General features: G+C 47.3%; 1 protein-coding gene across 1 annotated transcript in view; it reads right to left on the bottom strand.

Moving 5' to 3' along the window:
• Nucleotides 1-20,355, bottom strand: part of Col13a1 (collagen type XIII alpha 1 chain) — an 81,129-nt gene that overhangs the window by 58,917 nt on the left and 1,857 nt on the right. Inside the window, exons 3-8 of the mRNA XM_051186749.1 lie at nucleotides 15,278-15,304; nucleotides 12,360-12,395; nucleotides 9,130-9,156; nucleotides 7,210-7,260; nucleotides 538-573; nucleotides 20-46 (exon numbers count right to left, since the gene is read on the bottom strand). Coding sequence (XP_051042706.1) covers nucleotides 20-46; nucleotides 538-573; nucleotides 7,210-7,260; nucleotides 9,130-9,156; nucleotides 12,360-12,395; nucleotides 15,278-15,304 — 204 coding nt within the window. The remainder of the gene's footprint in view (nucleotides 1-19; nucleotides 47-537; nucleotides 574-7,209; nucleotides 7,261-9,129; nucleotides 9,157-12,359; nucleotides 12,396-15,277; nucleotides 15,305-20,355) is intronic.

Here is a 20,355-nt window from a genome sequence, read left to right on the forward strand (position 1 = left end):
ACCCTAAGAGTCCACTTACCGGCTTGCCATCAAGACCAATGGGACCCTGAAAGAGAAAGGCTAGATGCAAAGGCCATTCCCCAGGTCTCCTGCCCAGGAGGCAGCCTGATCACAGTGTGTTTCATGAAAGCTAATGTTAGGCAGCTGCTCCCCTGGTCCTGCCCCTTAGAACCTCCATGGGTTCCATGGGCAGGGGTTAAAGAACACTCCCATGGCTACTTACTGCCACTGCCCTGGTAGACCTCTCCAGTGGTCTACTGTTGGCCCACATCCTGGTATCAAATGGGATGTATCAGCTGCAAGTTTACTCACTCAGCTCCTGCCAGGCTACCACTAGCTATATGGATGTCTCTGTCTTTTCTTGTAGCAGGAGCCCAGCCCTGAGCTACTGGCCCATTAAAGGTTACAGAGTGGGTCCTTAGTGGCTAGAATCAGGAGGGGAAAATGTGGCCTCGGGGATCATCTTGGTAGGTTCACTTCAACCCAGCCAGGCCCAGGGCCTTCCTATCTCTCCTAATCTGAGCCCTCTGCACTTACCGGAAATCCAGGGAAGCCTCGAGTGCCCGGCTGGCCCTGTGAAAAACAGAGCAGAGAGGATGAGTGAGGAGGGGCGGAGCCAAGCCCATCCTTCGGTTCATCTTTGTGCCCATCCCTGATTCTGTATTATCACCTGTGAGCTGGCTATGGGAAGACGGAAAGGACAAAAAAGGAGCATCATAGCAGAGTTCCTGTAGGGACCAAGTTGGGGAGAAGGAAGGAAACAGGCAACATCCCAGGATACTCCTTACTGCTTGGGCCCCTTGAGCCTTGACATATGAATAGGCAATAATAGACCAATAGGAAAGTCAGGACAGTGGAAGGCTTACTCTGATTTGCAATGAAATCCTGGACCAAATTGGGTTTGTTTTCTTTATTTATAGGCATTGCTCATGGCCACTAATCTAAGGAAGGTTTGGAAGTCTACAGAACTTGACCTTCAAAACTATATGTTTTCAGGCTAGAATGGGTCAGATTGCTCCTACTCTTCAGGCTTCTCCCAGCAGTTGAGAGACATCCAGGCTCATTTCCATAGAGGTGCAGAGTGCCACAGAGATTGTGTGTTTCCTGGCCACAGTCCCAGGGGCTACTGGTCAGGATTCCCACCCAAGCAACTCAGAACTGTGGCTGCAGGTCTGAGAGGGTAGCAGAGAGCTGAGAAACCTGAAGCCTGCTCCCTTGGCTCCACAGGATCCTGCAAGGGTTCCCCTTCCACCCATACCACTCAAGGCTCTAGCAAGATAGCTCAGCAGGTAAAAACACTTACTATAAAGCCTGAAGAATTTAGTGTGGTCCCTGGGGCCCACAGAGTAGAAAGAGAAAACGGACTCCTGCAAATTGTCATCATGCATGCTTACACATGCATAAGCACACAGGGCACACACAGATATATGTAATGATAATTTATGGGTTTTTTTTTTTGTTTTTTGTTTTTTTTCAAAGACAGGGTCTCACTATGTATCCCTGGCTGTCCTGGAACTTACTCTGTAGACCAGGCTGGCCTCAGACTCACAGAGATCCATCTGCCTCTGCCTCCTAAGTGCTGGAATTAAACGTGTGCACAAATACACCTTCATAATTGTTTGTTTGTTTGCTTTAAAGATGAACATATCCTTTACTCCATCCCTGTGACCTTGTTACCTCCCTTTCTGTCTCCTCCAGGCCTCTCCATCTGCCCAGAACAGTGGCTCACCTACTTTTCCTGAAACACATGCCAGCTATCAGCTTGGGATCCCCTCAGCTTACATGGCAGAGCCTCTTTGCAAGTAGGGACTGTTGGGTCTGGCAGGCTGAGTTCTAATGCAGCCTTCATCCACAACTGTGTAATGCCAAGACATTGTCTAACCTCCACAAGCCTCAGTTTCCCCATCCCTAGAATGGGAATAACCATGTAATCTTATTAGGCCACATAACTACCACAAATTCTGCTTGTAATGCCTCTGGAAATAGAAGTGCTACCATGGGCACTTGTTGAATTAAGCTGGCCAGAGGTGTACCATAAACCAGCCAGACTGCTTGTGTTTATTGTATGCCTGCATACATGTTTGTGTGTGTGTGTGTGTGTGTGTGTGTGTGTATGTTCATGCAAATGCAGGTATGAGTCTAGAGGTCAGACTCCAATGTCAAATGTCTTCCTCTATTGTTCTTCACATGAGTTTTAAGGCAGTGTGTCTTTGCAGAACCCATCGCTCACTGATTTGGCTAGACTAACTAGTTAGTCATTTCCAAGGATCTTCCTGTCTCCATTTCCGGTGCTGTGGTTACAGACACATGCCTGGATTTTAAAGTGTATGATGGAGACCTGAACTTAGGTGCTCACTGTCCACAAGGCAAGCATTACCCACTGAGCCATCTCCCCAGTGTCTTGGGATCAATGGAAGTTTTAATCAAGTAGTTCAGGAACAGAACCCAGAGCAGGGGACAACGTCTCTAGACTTGTATGCTGTGACCCTGAAATATTTCCAGGCTCCCTGGATCCTTCCTGGATCTGTGCATGGAGGTATCCAGAGGCCTCTGCACAGGTGCCATGTCACCTATGGCCAGGTGGCATAGGACACCCTTGCCATGTCAGTGTCCACAGGGAACTAACTAGCTGAAGTCAGCTGCAGGCCCATGATGGACTTGGGCAAGTGTCCAAAGGCAAGAGAGTGGTGACACCACTCATATGTCAGAGGGCCCTGGCCTCTGCCCTTTCAAGGATAAGGGTTGCTAAGAATAGGCCTAAGGAGAAACCCGGAAACTGTTGCAATGTTATCTCTGAAACCTCCTGATGTAAACTTTCTGTAACTGCTTTGAACACAGAGGAAGAGGTCAGGAGGAAAGGATTCCAAGAAGCATCTTCATGGCCATCTTAGCTGATATTTACATGGCTAGGATAATCACATGTTCTGCTAATTACAGTGCTGGCTCTGGTAAGCAGTGTGCATCCCTCCAAACCAGGGCCAAGTCTGGGACTAACCGAGGCTTTTTCAAGACTCTGGGGAGGAGCGCTGTCACTGACCACATAGAAATGGGATTCTACTTCCTGGAGAGTTTGGGCATGGACAGGGCAATTGGGGAGTCTTATAACTGAACTGTAATTTACATCTCAATTTATGCTGAGTTTACGGCCTCTTCCAGTGTTTTCTGGTCATACTGATTCCAGGCTGGGGAGCTGGCTGTTTGAGGCAATGTATTATTATGGTGTATACTTTAATATGTTAGACTAGCATTATATATTATTTATGTAATATGTATTATGTAAAGAGTATAAATAAGCACATATATTTGAGACAGGATCTATGTTGCCCAGTCTGGCCCTGAACTCCTGAGCTCAAGTGATCCTCCTGTCTCAGCCTCCTGAGTAGCTGGGATGGCAGGCTTCTCAATGCCTGGCTTACACTAATCTTTTCTGTAAGGTTGATCATCTTTTCTGGCCTGGTCTGAGTACAGCTATTTGTTAAGAACAGCTCCTTGCAAATGCCACCTAACTCACCTTGTCTTTGAAGTGTTTATTGTTGTCTCTGAATTGGTCAGCTAGAATTGTCATGTTTAGACAGATAAAATTTCCCTGTGGCTTCTGGGTTTTCTGCCATGTTCAAAGAGGTCTTATTGGGAATTATAAAGCATGTATTCATGTTTTGCTCATATAGTTCATGGTTTCATGTTTGACCATGCTCAGATTACCTCAAAATATCTTATTCATTGGCATCTGTCTTGATAGATTGGGTAGGATAGAGATTCACTATCAAGAAAGAGTCAGGGGCTGGCTCCACTGGTAAAGCCCTTGCTTCATACACTGATGATCTGAATTTGATCCCTGAAATGTGTGGAAAGGCAGAAGGAGAGAGCAGCCTCCATGAAGCGGTCCTCTGATCCCCATATGGCGTGCATCGCAGCTGGCACGCACACACACACACACACACACACACACACACACACACAGAGAGAGAGAGAGAGAGAGAGAGAGAGAGAGAATCAAAGTTTCTATTTGCCTCTTCCCCCAGGGAAGAGGCAAATGCCACATGCCACAACACCCATTTCAGAACAATATGCCTTTCTCTTCCTACTGTTAAATGACACTTTTATCATAAAGCAAATTCCCACGGGCATTTGGTTTGTTTTTTTGGTCCTTCTCTTCTGTACTAGCCATTTGTCCGTTGCCCTGTTCTTTTTTTCCCTCACAAAGTCATGATCTTACTTTTTTTTCTCCTGAATGAACTTCGCCATCTGATTGGACACCAGTGCTGGCAGCATTCACCAGGATGAGGCACACATTAATAACATTTATGCATAAAGGATCTATATATGAAAAGGGAAAATAAGCTACATCCACCCATCCCTGAAATTCATCTTGCTCTGAGGCACCTCCCCTCCCTGGCAACATCTACCCCTGCTCCTGGGAAGGGCACTGCCATGCACTGTGTGACTTAGAAGTGTGTGGTGTCCAAGACTTCTCTCTTCTAAAATTCATTTTGATCATCACCCAAACCCACCATGTCCACTCCCAATGGCATGTACAGGAACATCTCTCTCTCTCTCTCTCTCTCTCTCTCTCTCTCTCTCTCTCTCTCTCTCTCTCTCTCTGTGTGTGTGTGTGTGTGTGTGTGTGTGTGTGTGTCTATATGTGTATGGATGGATGGATGGGTGGATGGATGGATACAACCATAGCCTGGACCAGGCCATTTAAACAGCACTCACGGTCACTTCCATTCAATGTGCTCCCACTGAGCACAGGGACAGGCTACCTCTGTGAGCTGTGTACTATTGTGTCCCTCATCCACTTGCTACAACCCTATAGGCCCCTATGGCCTTGGGATACAGTTCCTGAACATCTTGTGGAGTCCTTCATGCAAAGCCCTCTCCAGCCTCTTTCTTGCTTTCCCATTCAGTCCTTTTTCTAGGTGTTTCTCCTAGCTCAGGAGCTTGACACCCCTCCTGACCCTCTTTCCCTGAGTGGACTCTGTAAGACCTTGGATGCAGTTCAGTTATCCCTTCCTCCTAAAGCCTTTCCTTCCTGGACTGTCCTGATCCCGGTGGTTTCCTTCCTCTGTGTCCCTTCTACAAATGAGATTGCTATCGTGGGCCTGGAGGGCAAGCAGGCAGCATCCCATCATCCACCCCAAACCTGGCAGCTCTAGGTTCCTGACAGTATGTGTGGGCAGCTCCTTGAGGGTGAGGATGGGAGCTCAGGTCCTTCCTACTGATCCCCGAAGAGCAGCTGGGGAGCTCCTGCGAGGGATGGGCCCCTTGACATGCAGTCATCCCTAGCTTGGCCATGACCTGCCAATACCTTGGGGTCTGGTCTCCCACTCTGTTTCACGGGGCTTCCATGAGGACACCCAGCCACTAGGTTCTAACTCCTTGTCACTGGAATGGGAGTCATCCTTCTCCAAGTGCCTGGATGGACCCTTTTGCTTGAACTCTTGATCAGCAGAGTGGGCAGGGGGCCCTTCAGAATGGCCAGGCTGGAACCAGGGCAGTGGTGGCACATGCCTTTAATCCCAGTGCTAGGGAAGCAGAGGCAGGTGGATCTCTGTGATTTCCAGGACAGCCAAGGCTACACAGAGAAACCCTCTCTCAAAAGAACTAAACAACAACAACAAAACTTAGTTCTAGGATAGCCAGAGCTATTACCCAGAGAAACCCTGTCTCAAAAACCAAAAACCAAAACAAGCAAACCAACAAAAAAGGTGACAAGGCTGGTTCTGACCAGCAGTATTTATTCTGGATCCTTCCTGATGGAGTAGAAAGCCACATGTCCTCATGTCTGCAGCTGCCACCTAAGACTTGCCTACTTGACCTCTGCTCTTAATGTCAAGCAGGCCTTTTGTCTGCCTATCTCCTGCTTCCACAGCAGGTGCAGCTGAAGGGCAGCTTGGTGTCTGGTAAGGACTCAGAGTGGTGCGGCCTTCTGGTTAATGTCGGAGGACTCTGGGCAGGGTCAGGACACCAAATGTCACAAAACCAATGGAGGCACCAACAAGGACCATCATCTCCCCCTCAAGGTGAAGATCCTTTATAGACAGTGATGCTGTGAGTGGAAGGGGCTGTTGGGACAGAATCTCACTGATCGCTCATGAGTCTGATAATCAATGTGGGCACGAGATTCTCAGGTTCGTCCTGGTGTGCTGAGGTGTGGGGAAAGGATACCTCCTGCCTGTTCTGGAGGCCTAGCATGTGATTGGTGCCTGTGAATTAGTCACTGTGACTACTTGTTCCTCTACTCCAGCAGGTCACAACCCTTTTGGGGGTCACATATCAGATGTCCCGCATATCAGATGTTTACATTACTATCTGTACCGGTAGTAAAATTACAGTTATGAAGTAGCAATGAGACGATGTTATGGCTGGGGGTCACCACAGCGTGAGGAACTCTATTAAAGCGTAGCAGCACTAGGAAGCTTGGGAACCACTGCCCTATTCACTGCACGTTCCCCCTAGCCCACTCTCTCATTGTGTTCCCTGCTACCCCTGCTCCCTCATCACATGGAAAGTTCATGACCACACAGGACCCTGGCCAAACCCCTTCTCCTCTATCAGAGAGGCTGTGAATTCCTGACCCCTCCCTGACACTGGTTCCATTAAAGCTGTGTGAGTGGGTACCTTGGGATCCCATTCCTCCTTCTACCCATAGCTGTGCTATCTTGCTGAATCCATCACCCACATGCTAGGCAGTCCCTAAGGAAGCAAGTCAGAGGGAGGTCAAGAGGTGCTAGTTAACGCCCAGGACCTGGTACTACAGTGAGAAGGAGGCTTGGAGCATGGAAGGTGGGTTAGGGTTTCATTAGAACCAGGCGTGGGTGCTGGGGTCAGTGAACCCGGACTATGTCATCTTTTCCTGCCTTTGGGAAGCAGAGATTAGTTTCAAAGAAAGCTGGGGCACCCACTCAAGGCAGGAGGCACTTGTCCCTTGCGTAAACAACAGCTACCACCTCTCCTGCCTCCCAGCTGCTGGAGTTTTGTGGCCAGAGGCTAGGCCCTGGAGCCCTCCCAGGAGGCAGTAATTTAGGTATATTTAGTCAGCCCACTTTCTTTAACATCAGTAGCAATGCTGGAGACCAACAGGGCTGACCACAACACATGAAATGGCCACACCCAGAAGCCCACGCCAAGGCTCACCCTTATCCCCCAAAAGCTCTCTTCATTAAGTTTCCCAACCTCCATGCCCCCGAAAGAAGAACAACAACTTACAGGGGGGCCTCGAGGCCCGATGATGGACATCCCTGCATCTCCAGGAGCGCCCTGTAGGGAGACAGAGGATGGGTGGAAGGGTAGATGGAGGGGAAAGTAGTGTGAAAGAGTGCAAAGGGGACAGGGGACCTGGCATTTGGGAGAGGAGATGCTACTCCATAGAGCAAAGGGAGGCCAGGGATCAGTTGGAAACGGGGAGCCCAAAGATAATGATTAGAACATTCTAGAGGACAAGATGAAGGCAGTAGGAAGCATCAGACATGAAGAGATGTGGGTGGGAGAGGTCAATGGGTTCAAAAGTGCAGAGAGCAGGGTCCATGACACTAAGGGGCAGGAGGGAGACACAGGAGAAGGTGTCTCAGCAGTGGCATTCCACCTATTTCAATACACCCTACCATTGATTGTTAAACAGGGTTACAAGAACAAACAGGTCATACAACACCCTGGCTATGTGGGCCCAGCAGCCTTGAGCCCAAAGGCTGAACATCCCAGAGAATGCCACAGAAGAACAAAGGCTGAGCCAGGGCTGAGCCCCTACAGCATGTCCCAGAGCCACTTGGCTGAGAGTCCCAGGTGATAAACACAGGGTTTGTAGGTGCAGGGGTCCCCACCAGGACTCCATAGCAAAGGCAAGAAGGGAATGAAGAAAAAGCCCAGGACCCGGAATTAAAGTCGAGGCAGCTTCCTGAGCTCACACAATCCCTGAGAGCTGGAGCTTGGAATGTTCTGCAGTCCTTGTGCGGAAGGGACTGAAAGACATTTTAAGGGACTGAAAGACATTTTGTTAAAATCTTACCTCACATACAGGTAGCAGTGATTTTAAGCCAATAATTGTAGTACTGTGAAGGGGTAGGCACGGCTTAGGGCAAAATGCATGCTTTGAAGGGGAACGCTGCTCCTTAGCAGGTGTGTGATTTGAGACAAGCTAATTAACCTCCCCCTTGAAGTCACAGCACACAGAGCGGATATCCAGCTCTGTCACTTTCTAGCTGTGTGACAATGGACATTCGACTTTCCTTCTCTGTGCCTAGTCACAGAGGAAGAGCAAAGTTTCCAGGAAGGGCTGTCAGCATTAACTGGGCCAATAGGAACACTTAAGAGTGCCTGAGGCTGGAGTGTGCAGAACCTTGGATCAGCTATTATTGTTAGCATTTGTTGTTACATTGGGGATGGGATACTCTGTTGCAGAAGCAGTGTGGGGGTGAGGTGGGGGGTGTGGGTCTCATGCCTGTAATCTCAGCTCTCAGCAGGCAGAAGCAGGAGATAGGAAGAACATTATGAGTTTTAGGTCAGCCTGGGCTACACAGTGAGTTCTAGCCTAGCCTAAGCTACAAATCAAATCCTGTATTAAAACGGGGGAGGGGCAGAACAAAAAAGGTCCACAGTACTAACATGCCCAGTATCTGCAAGAAGGGAAGAAAACCAGAGGACCAGGAATCCCTTGCTAATGTTACAGCTGGGGGTATCAGACAAAGCCAGCTTTGCCTGATTCTTACTTTCTCTTCTGTTTGGATAGGTTATGCTTTGAAATCTCCACAACCTGCCACATTGCTGTTTCAGGATGCCCCCCTCCCTATGCTTGCCCCCCTCCCAGAAGTACTGGCTTCCTAGGCAGGGTGGAGGGTCCTCTCTGTGACTCTGTACCCCACCCTGGGCAGTCCCAGCCACACAGCAATGGCAGGCCAGTCTTTTCTTTGGCGGTGGGGTGGGGTGGGATGACAGCCCATAGCTAGGAATCAGAGCAGTGGGATCCATGGCATGTGGTTACTGCAAGTTCCGGCAGACTCACTGAAGTGGGGCAGCTGGGATCTTGCTTGGGCATCCCAGGGCTCCACACCAGGGTGTGGAGGATGTTAGCCTGAAAGCCTCCCCGTAAGAGACAAGACTGGGGTAAAGGTGGAGGGGACAGCAAGGACTCACCTTCTCTCCTGGTTGACCTTTGACACCCTGGGCAGGCAGCCCACGAAACACATGGCATGGGGTAAATTGGAGGGGGGGCATGGAGAGAAAAAAGAGGATGAGAGACAGACATGGACAAAGGATCCATGTTAACGGCACAGCAACTGAACAAAAGAAATCACCGTGAAATAAGAAACACAGTGCAACAAGACACAGATGCAGACACAGGACAGCCATCGCAGCCAGCAAGCATGGCCAGCTGCTCTACATCATTAGGAGAGAAGCAGGGGAGCTTGTCCAAGTTCTGTGTGCACACTGTGAGTGAGCAAGTGAGTGAATGAGTGACACACACACACACACACACACACACACACACAGAGAGAGAGAGAGAGAGAGAGAGAGAGAGAGAGAGAGAGAGCCTCCCAACCCAGTCAGAAAACCTCCCTGAGTGGTCCAATGGCTATGGGCAGGTCTGGGAAGTAGTTCCGGAGGCCCACGATCATGACCCAGGATCTCTGAAGGTCCCTCTGAACACTAAATACAGAGCCTTGTAGCACTTTATATTTAGAGAAGGAACACTGGAACCTTTAGGGCTACCCATGCCAGATAGAGGGAAAGCCAGAGACATGGGGTGGGGGTGGAGGACAGAAAGTGGCTACTGGGCTTGAGTGCTTTGGGCCTGTAATCCCAAGCAGGAGACTGAAGCAAGAAGAATACAAGTTCAAAGCCTGCCTGAGCTAGAGAGTGAGTTCAAGGCCAGCTAGGGCCAACTTAGTGGGAAAGATAAAGAGGACTGGACTCTGGTAGCATACTTGCCTCATAAGCTCAAAGCCCTATCTATATTCAATCACCACTACTACAAAAAATGATGGCAGTGGTTGGAAGCAGTAGGTACAAATTATGCAAGGATGGAGGGTGAGTATAAAAGAAAGCTGAATACCCAGCCAGGGGTCCCTTGTCACCAAGGTAGCCAATGGATAGGTATCTTCAATCTACCCAGCTCCCAATGGACCAGTGGCGCCACCTTTGGTGAAGTATGGAAATGCCCCAGGAATTTTACACCTTCTAGTCATTGGATATGCCAGTCCTTATCAAGAGACTTTTGCCAGGACCCCTAGTGAGTAGCCAAATGGGCCATCCCACATTGAAAATAGCACCAGCAGTGGGAAGCTACAAAGTGGCTAGAAGGGAGATTTGCCCAGGAGGTGGGAGGGTTCCAGAGGCTCCCCTACTTCACCCCATTGCCACTAAGCAGGAAGCTCTGCTGGAGGGCGGGGGGGGGGGGGATAGCTGGAAGTACATTTTGCACTCAGCAGGACTTCCTGCAGGCCAGCTGCTGCACCCTGGGGGAGAAAAGCTCCCAACACTTACCTAAGAGGAGCAAGACCATAGGTCAGTTGGCTTGGGTACAGGATCAGTCCCGCCCCCTTCCTGGGTAAATTTTACCCATGAAATGGGATCTTTATGGCTGTAGCAGAGGCTGTGCTTCACTTCGTGGAAGGACGGAAGGGTAATGTCTCTTCTCTGCATATAGACCCAGTGTCTAATGGGTGGACTGATGGAGCAGAACCACAAAGCAGGCAAAATGCCCAGTGTCTTGGTCCAGAATTAGTGTGAGGACTTCATGGAGGGAGCCAGGTCTCCCACACTCCAACAGGCCTTGGTAGCCTTATGATACTGAAGAATGGCACAACGCTGTTTGTACTCACTGACTGTTTTTCCAGCCTTGTTGACTGTGTGTGTGACAGGAGGGTGAGGGGGCAGTGGATAAGAGCTTTGAGGTTGCTGAAGTCCCCATGAGATAATACTTTGGGAAACCCGATGCCAAGAACCTGGTAAATGTCAGACAAAATGGCATTGACTAATATGATTCCTCATACCACGGAGTGGCTTCACAGCTCAGGTTGCATGGAGCACCTGTACTGAACTCTGGAGTGTTCCAGACCCCTGGGGCATCAGTTTAAAGCCCCCTCCTTTCAGCAGTGATATTATGGGTGGACTGCCAGGGTCAAAGGCTCAAATGTGGAGCCTGGTTGCCTGTGCTACTCACTTCCTAATGAACAATCTTGAGAAAGACATTTACCTTCCAAACCTCTGGAGTACTGGGGGTGGGGTGGAGACTGTGCTTCTCAGCATGCAGGTCTCTCAAGGATGGAATGAGCTGATCTGTGAAGGTCTTTGGCTTGGTTCAATACTCAGTGTGATATCAGTACTAGTAAAAGTTGCCTAAGCCTTGGCTACCCCAACTCCATGCTTTCTCCAGCCATGCAAATTCACACACAGATGTCACAGTCATGCTTAAGGCCAATACCATCACAGAGATGAGAGTCATAGGCAAAGCCAGCAATGACGGTGGTGGGAACACGCTGGAGGTGAAGGCTGATGCTGGTGGGTAGTTAGCAGTCAGATGAGGAGGGCAGTCCTGAGTATGGATGTCCTGGCTACATCCTAATTCAGGAATGCCCTTCACCACCTCAGACCTGTCTTTCTAGACCCTGGAGACCTTCATCCTGAGGCTGACAGGACAACCCAGGTGCCAGGGACTCGATGCTTGGATCCAGCCTTCTCATGTCTTCTGCCCAACCACTCTCATCTCCCTTGAACTCTTTCATCACTCCTCACAAGGGGAATATTAACTGTATTCACCTTTATGAGGGCCTAGAGGAACTGCCTGGCACCAAGCCCTGTCTTTAGTACCTCTGAGTGTAGAGTCCATCCGTAGAGGACATCCAGGGGAGATAGTGGTGGCTCTGAGGATGGTTGCATGGACAGCTGGTACCTTGGGATGCTTAGGTATCACTCCATCCTCCTATGTGTTCAGCAATTTTCTTGTATTTTTTTTCCTCTGCTGTCTAGTGTGTTGCAGAGAACTTAGTCCCTGCATCTCCAAGAACAAATCCAAGCCCTCAGGAGGTGGTAGAAACACTGGTATGCACGGGACCTTCTGTATACTGTGTCTTTCGGCACACTAAGAAATTAAAAACGATAGTTTCTATTAAATAGTACAAGTTTGACAGTATTTCCTAAGAGGTTGGGCAGATATCTGTAATATCTGACTAGAAGCTGAAGTTGTGTGTGCAGATGAACTGCAAGATGCTGTTTGGTACAGACTGGAGACTGGGATAACATGTCTTTTCCCTTTTTCCTTGGCTCTCCTGAAGTTGCCCTGGGCAGAACTTCATCATGCATGGAAGACAAGCGATGGAGAAGCAAGGGAAGGCCCCCAAGCAGGGACATGTGGGCCAACTCACCATGCGTCCAGGCATCCCGATGGCACCCTTGTCCCCCTGATGAAGGAGGTGGAAACAATCAATGTGGTTGCCACCTGCCAGAGAGTCCCATGTGCTCACACACCCCTGGCTTGGGGACTCAGCTAGGGAGCTTTGTTCGAGCAGCTGGGACAACATCTGGAGTGGCATTAAGTGTCACATGGATGTCACAGATGAACTGCCCAGAAGATCTCACTAACTAGTGTCAGGACCTTCATGCTTGGATGGAGCCAGACTTCTCATCTCTCACCTGTGGTTCTCTGCACTCAAGCATGACGGTACAGAATAAAGGTTACAGCAGGAGGAGGTCACTAGCCAGGGCCTCAGGTTCCTTAGGTGTCTCCAAGCCCCTTTCTCCCTTAGGCTTGTGTTGTTGCAGCCCATCAGTGACAACCAAAATAGGCCTAGGAGTCATCATCTGTGACTTGAAGGCACATACCCAGACAGAAAGGGGAGTGACTTCCCTGGGTCTGTCTGTCGGAGCCAGGGAAGCAATGCCCATGCTCTCCCACTTCTCCACCCCCTGTTCTGTGTCTCAGCCTGTCCCCTGTCCTCACAGGCTGCTCCAGCATGTGGAATCACATGCTTTGCTTTGTAGCCAGGGTTATTACATCCTCTAGCTCTGGAAATCTGCTTACGAAGTTTCACTTGTCCCCTTTTCAGTAGAAAATATTTTTTTGTAATCATTGGCATGCAGACATCATAAAAATCTGGGGTGGGGCCTCAAAGGATGAGGAATAACAGGGTATAGAAGATGATGTCCAACCTCCTGGACAGAAGATTGCCCTGAAGTTCCCCTAGGGTGTGTGTGATGGGGGAGTTCTGGGGTGACTTTGGATCTGCTGATCCCAAAGAGGCAACCACAGAGACAAAATGCCTCCAGGGATAAGCGTCATCCCAAGACACATGTGGGACACACAAGAAATGCTGTCAGTTCCTGTTAGGCTTACATTGTCATGATCAAGGGCATCTATGAACAAAGCATTCTGCCTTTGCTAAGAATGGTACAGTGCTGGTTATAAGCACCAATCATTTCCCCATCCTCCCTGAGTACCAGCCTCACTGAGTGGGAGATGGGGGATGAAGCTTTGAGGCTGCTGAGGTCCCCATGAGATGCTCCTGCCTTAGGCCAAGAACCTGACACTTGGTAAATGTTAGGCAAAGTGGCATGGGCTAAATAAAGCGGAAGCCCACAACACCATGTGTGGTTCTCTATGCATGTTTACTCTTCCTGTCCTTTACATCCAAAAGCAGGACCAGCACAGGTGTACCTGCTGGTGGGTGTCCTCACAACCCTTTACATGGAGGCTCTGCCCCTCCCACCGAGGGAGGACACATCAGGCCCGTGCCTAAGTCAGCTCTGACTCTGGTGACCTCACAGTCCACTCACACTTAGGCTTTTAAATGACATTACAGGGTGTGTGGCTCTTGGATCATTTTTCCTTTCTTTTGGAAAATAATGTTATTTGCAGCCTTGGCCATAAAATGTTCGGGTTAGGGACAAGCATGGAAAGGCCAGTGGCTGGAAACTCATCAGCATCCTCTGCTCTGAGAATCGCCCCCTAAATGCCTTTTAAAGGTGGAAGTTGTAAGAGAAAAAGTCCGCCCACATTCCTCTCAGTCACCTGATCATTGCTCTGCTTAGATTGCATAGGGACCAAGCCACTGTCTTGCTGAGCTACAGAACTGGGAGAATCTCAGATCTTGAGGCTGAGCCTTCTTCCATGTGTACTTGACTAACGAAAGTTACTGGCCATGAACTGATTCTAGAAGCTGTTGGATTAGTCAAAAAGTTATAATTCACATCCAGAAGGTTCTAGAATCCAATGGAAGTGGTCTTTAGCAAAGGGAGACAGGGAAGACAGGTATCAAAAGTACCCCCTGTAAGCCTTCCATTCCTGGCCTGAATACCTCCTCCCTGCTTAAATACTCCAACACTCATCTATGCCTTAACCCCCTTGATGGCTACAGCATCTTGCCTGAGCCACTCCCTGCTCCAAAGCCCACAGTGTCTATATTCAGTCCTCATCTCATTTATCTAAACAGATAAATCTCTTAGAAAACTTTAAAGATGGTGGCATGGGCCACAAGAAAGTGGTGTGTGATAATCCACTAACAATCCACTATTGATAAACATGGACAGCTTGCACGATGTACTTTACCCTCCTGAATCTGAGCTTTTGTCTTCCCATCACTAAAATGGATTTGGAAATGCTTGATTCTCTAAGTTGTTACTATTTTTCTGTGAGGTATTAAGCAATCATGGCTTGGGATGCTCAGAATTCTCAGCATCCATTAAAGCTCCAGGAAGTGATAGCTATTTAGGTGACCTTTACCCACTTTTGTTCAAAGTCCCTGTGGTTTCTCAGCTTTCATAAGGCAACTGGAGAAAAACAAAGGTTTTGAGTCTACCCTTCACCAGAGGGCATGGGGAGACTAGAACAGTAGTTTGAATGCCATTTGCCATGAAAGAGGATGGTAATGATCCAGGGGTAGGATGGTAATGACCCAGGGGTTGACCAGTTGTCCCAGTCCCTCATTATAAAACTATTCATCTTGACAATAACTCCTGTGTTAGGAGGGTCTGATGCTGGGCCTGCATGCATAATACATTAAGAGGGTTGCAAAAAAAATTGTAGCCAAAGACCCCAGGTATTCTTCAGTGTTGCAAGGTAGATGGCATGGGAGTGGTTTTACCCTCAGCCACAGACTAAAGAGTCCAGAGGGAGGTCACACTTAGAGAATTGTGATAACTCACCACCCAACCCAGACTGAGAAAGGCTGAGTGATGGGGCAGGAGTGTGGCTCAGTGAGAGAGTACTTGAAACATGCCAGTACTCTGGGCTCCATCCCCAGTGCCCACATGGAAAGGAGGCAGAGAGAGAAGAAAAACTACTTACAGGGAGTCCAGGTCTTCCAGTGGGGCCCTGAAATAAAGAGGTGGAGAGTGAACTTGACACAGGTCAGAATTATGAATAGTTAATGGGGTAACATTGCCTCAATCAGCTGTGATCTCAGGACAGGAAACAGAAAGATGATATGTCCCTTCCCATGGCTCAAGGGTCACCAGGGCTTTGCATCTCACTAGCACACCCCAGTCTCTGAACCCTTTTGTCTGGCTCCTTGTGGTTCTCTGGACACCACTTCTACCCATTGGCCCTAACTCAGAAAGGGTAGAGATGAGAGACAGTCAGGGCTCCATGTTCCCTGCTCCACCACATATGAAAAGACAGGAATAGGGCAGAGCCTGCCATCTGCAACGATGCCCCTGGTGCACAGGCCACGTCTATATCTATGATATGGGGCCAGAGAAGGGCAAAACCCATAGAGGATCACGAGGGAGACAGTGGGACTTGCTTTGATGTGTGACATCACATAAGATCATCTACTCAGTGATGGGTCAGCACTGGGGTGGAGGGTGGGGACCATTCTGCCTTCCTGCTTCCAGGAACCCAATAGACAAAAGTCTCCACAATGTGAAAAAGATAAGAATACCAGCTGGGCATATGTCAGCCTAGAGTCATCCTGGCACTTGGGAGGCTGAGGCATGAAGATGATGAAGTCTAGGCCAGCATGGGCTATAGAGTAATACTGTCTCAAAATAAGTACACATGTAAATAAATAGAAATTATCCAACAAACATCCTATCAATTATACTTTCCATCATAGCAATATATACTGGAAATCTCTCAGGAACCCACAAAATCTAGGTAGTAGTGTTTTTCTACAGCTAGACCCTGACCTCATATGGGTTTGACCCAAAAGAGCTGCTGAGGTATTACACTGACAGTTGCCTCCTTCCAAGAGGGGAAGATTTATGAAATACTCTCAGGAGCTAAATCTGCATGGATCAATAGGACTAATATTGAGACAATGGCCATTCTACCAAAAGCAGTCTATAGATTCAATGCAATCCCAATCAAAATACCAATACAATTCTTCACAGAAATTGAAAAAGTAATCTTCAACTTCATATAGAAACACACACACACACCAAACAAACAAACAAACAAACAAACAAAACCCAACAAACAAAAACCAAAAAAATCCAAAAACCTAGAACAGCTAAAACAACCCTGAATGATAGAAGGACTGCTGGAGTATCACCATCCTAGATTCCAGTTGTATTGTAGAGCTGTAGAAATAAAAACAGCATGGCCCTGGCATAAAGAAAGACATGTTGATAATGGAATTGAGCTGATCAATGGAATTGAATTGAAGAGTCAGACTAAGTTTCACACACCTATGGACACCTGATTTTTGACAAAGAAGTAAAAAATAAACAGAAGAAGTAACTTCTTCAACAAACGATACTGGTCAAATTGGATGACTGTGTGTAGAAGAATGAAAATAGATTCATATCTATCACCCTGCACAAAACTCAACTCCAAATGCATCAAGGACTTCAACATAAGACCAGCTGCCCTGAATCTGATAGAACACTAAGACCAACAGTTAATGAATGGGACCTCAAAAAGCTGAGTTTCTATATGACAAAGGACACTGTCGTTCGGGAAAAATAGCAGCCTACAGAGTGGGAAAAGAGCTTTACCAATTGTTCATCTGATAGAGGGTTAGTAGCTAAAATACATAAAGGACTTTTAAAAACCTGAACATCAGGAAACAAATAATCCACTTTTAAAAATGAGGTACAAATCTAAACAGAAAAGTTCTCAAAAGGTGAAACACTAAGAAATGTTCATCATCCTTTGAGATTTCACCTTACCCCAGTTAGAATAGCCAAGATCAATAAAGCAAACAACAGTTTGTGTTGGTGAGGATGTGGAATAAGGGAAACACTCATCCATTGCTGGTGGGAGTGCAACTTGTACAGTCACTTTGGAAATCAGTGTGGCAATTCCTTGGGAAATGGGAATCAATCTACCTGAAGATCCAGTTATAACTCTCTTATGCTCTATATCTTACTATAGAGACACTTACTCATCCGTGTTCATTGCTGCTGTACTCATAATATCCAGAAATTAAAAACAGCCTAGCTGTTCAGCAGCTAATGAATGGATCATGAAAGTGTGGTACATTCACACAATGAAATTACTCAGCTGTTAAGAAAATGAAATTATCAAAGTCACAGATAAATGGATGAAACAAGGAAAACTCATCCTGAGTGAGGTAACCTAGACAAATATTGTATTTTCCTTTTATATGTGGACATTAGCTTTTAAGTTTCCAGTATGTTTGTTTTAATCCAAATAACCACAAAAGTTAGGTGCCTAGTAAAGAATGGGGGCAGGCAGCAGCAGAGAGTATCTCTCAAGGAAGGGGAAATAGAACACAGTGTTATGGGGGGAGGTGGACAAAGGGGAAACCAGAATAGGAGGATTAAAGGGAGAGGGGAATGGGAGGACAGGGTAAAAGAGGGAATAGCAACTAACACCAAAGGCCATTTGAAAATGGTATGGAAACCTACTACTGTAGTAGCTTCTTAAAATATAAACATACATGAATGGAGTCACCAAATAGCAGAGACAACACCTCAGCTAGACATCTTATGACACTGAGTAAAACCTTCAGTCTAGGAATGAGTTATGTATTATTGGATTGTTGGCCAAAGAGGATCCATGGGAATGCCCAACCATCACAAGCTATTGCCAAGCCTATCAGTTGCTCTCCTCAACCTGATGGTAAGGGCCTGTTGCTGAAGACACTTATACAACTGCACACAGAGAAATCAAGCTGGTGTCTAACTAGAATCTTTACCATATTGACTAGTGTTCATGGTACTGGAAGATACTCTGCACATTACTAGAGGAGACAGGTAAACACCAACCCAGTTATGAACCTTGCGACCTACAACAATAACCTGCCTGCAAGATATACTTGTGCAATGGTGGTGCAGATGCTATGGGAGTAACCAACCACAATTTTGGGGGGGATTGGATTTAAAACCCACTCCATGAGTTGAAACACCTGACACTGCTTAGGTGGCCCAAAATCTGAGACTAGTTAGTTTGTGGGCTTAGGGGAAACCTATTTATTATTTTAATAAAGGGTTACAGCAGTAAATGACAAACTGCTATATCCATAGATCAGTGCCTTGTTCAACCCACATCAGAGAAGCTGCTTTTGGAGGTAGGTGGTAACTAACACAGAGACACACAACTGGGCAATATGCATAGAGTGATAGACTCTGGAGCACTCAGTCCTAAATGGAACCCCTCTCCTCAAGGCTTGGGAATCTACATAGAAAGAATCTAAGAGCCAGAGGAAATGGATGATCCCAGGGAAAAAATGTCTCCCTAACACAACAGGACTGGAGCATATGAACACACAGAGACTGTGGCAGCATTCACAAAACATGCATAGGTTCAAGCCAGATAGGGCCCCAGAACTGAGAGGGGAAGTAGACACAAGGTCTCCACCTGTGATCAAGAGTCTATTGGCAATTGATACCCAATGGTAAAGGGAAAATAAGTATTTTCTCCAATGGAGTATTATTGGGTATATCAACCACACTTTGACACAGCCCAGAAGTACTTGGCCAGAATAAAACAAACTCAGGCATTTTTGTGGGCCTTTTGTTTCACTTTGCTCTGTTTAGGCGTTTTTGTTTTTGTTTTTGTTTTGGGGGGGTTCCTTTTCTTTTCTTTTCTTTTTTGTCTTATGGGTCTTTTGTTGGGGACCAAGAGAGGGAGAGAGTCTTTTGCTTGCTTATTTTGATTTTCGTTTTTGTGGGTTTTTTGTATGTGTTTCTTGATTGTTTTTATTTTCATTTCTTGTTTGTCTTTGAAAGTAAGCGAGAGAGAAAAGAACATAAAGTTGGGTTGGTAGGGATGTGGGGAGGATATGGGAGGAATTATGGAAGGGGAAACATGATCCCTGAGCCTGAGCCCTGCCACACAGAGTGGGGTCCAGCACTAGTGGAGGTGTTTCAGGAGCAGAGATAGAATCTTCTGGAACAGGAGCAAGTGCTGTGCAGCCACCTCACCTGTGCTCAGTCTTGGCTCTGCATTTACAATGCCTTCCTTTGCTGAGCTTGAAGATAGGAGAACAGAACTGCACAATCACCTGCCTTTTATGATGACACTGAACTCAGGGACTTGTATAGAGTAACTGCAAAGCAAATGCCAGCATGAGCCATTACCAGAAGGGGACAAGTGGTAAGGCACAGGACCAGGAAAAGCCATGCTCTGTTGAGTGTCCAATACATTGCTACCAAACTATTGACTGAGTTTTTCAAAAAACAAACAAACAAACAAAATGAAAAAACAAACAAACAAGCAAACCTGATTTATCTTTTTGTATGGACCAATAGGGAGCTTGAAGCCAGTTTTCCTGCCTCTTCTGTTCAGTTCCCCATCCTTATTCCCATACCTAGTTTGTTCCAGTTTGCTTCCTATTGCTGTAATAAATGCCATGACCAAGGGGGAGGGTTTATTTGGTTTGCACATTCAAATATCAGCCCATCGTGAAGTCAGGGCAGGAGCTGAAGCCGAGGGGCACTGCTTACTGTTTGCTTCCCATGGCACGCTTAGTTTGTTTTTTTATGATATAACCCAAGACCACCTGCTCTAGGGTAAGATCATCCACAGTGCACTAGGTCCTCTCTCACACCAGTCACTAACCAAGAAAACAACTTGCCAGTTTTTTTCAGCTAAGGGGCCTCTTCCCACATGACCCTAGCTTGTGTCAAGTTGACAGAAACCTAACTATTACATAATTTTAAATCCCTCCCTCCCAAAATGAGGTGGGCTAGAAATAAATAAAATAACAGGAATTATAGATTTTTAAAAATCAGAGAGTGCTGTGTATTCCTATAACTGAAATAATGAGAAGGGGCAGGGGAAGACAGGTTTCTGCCTTGGACACTAGGGTGGGGACAGAGGGGAAGTCTAATTTGCTACCCTTTGCTAATTCCTGCTGCCACATCAATGCATCCTCCACAGTGTGTGCCAACCTTGTGCCCACAGGAACCTGAGTGTCACCACTGGAGTACAGAGCCAGCCCCTAGGAGATAGCC

This window comes from Phodopus roborovskii, unplaced genomic scaffold, assembly GCF_943737965.1.
Source record: "Phodopus roborovskii unplaced genomic scaffold, PHOROB, whole genome shotgun sequence".
NCBI lineage: Eukaryota > Metazoa > Chordata > Mammalia > Rodentia > Cricetidae > Phodopus > Phodopus roborovskii.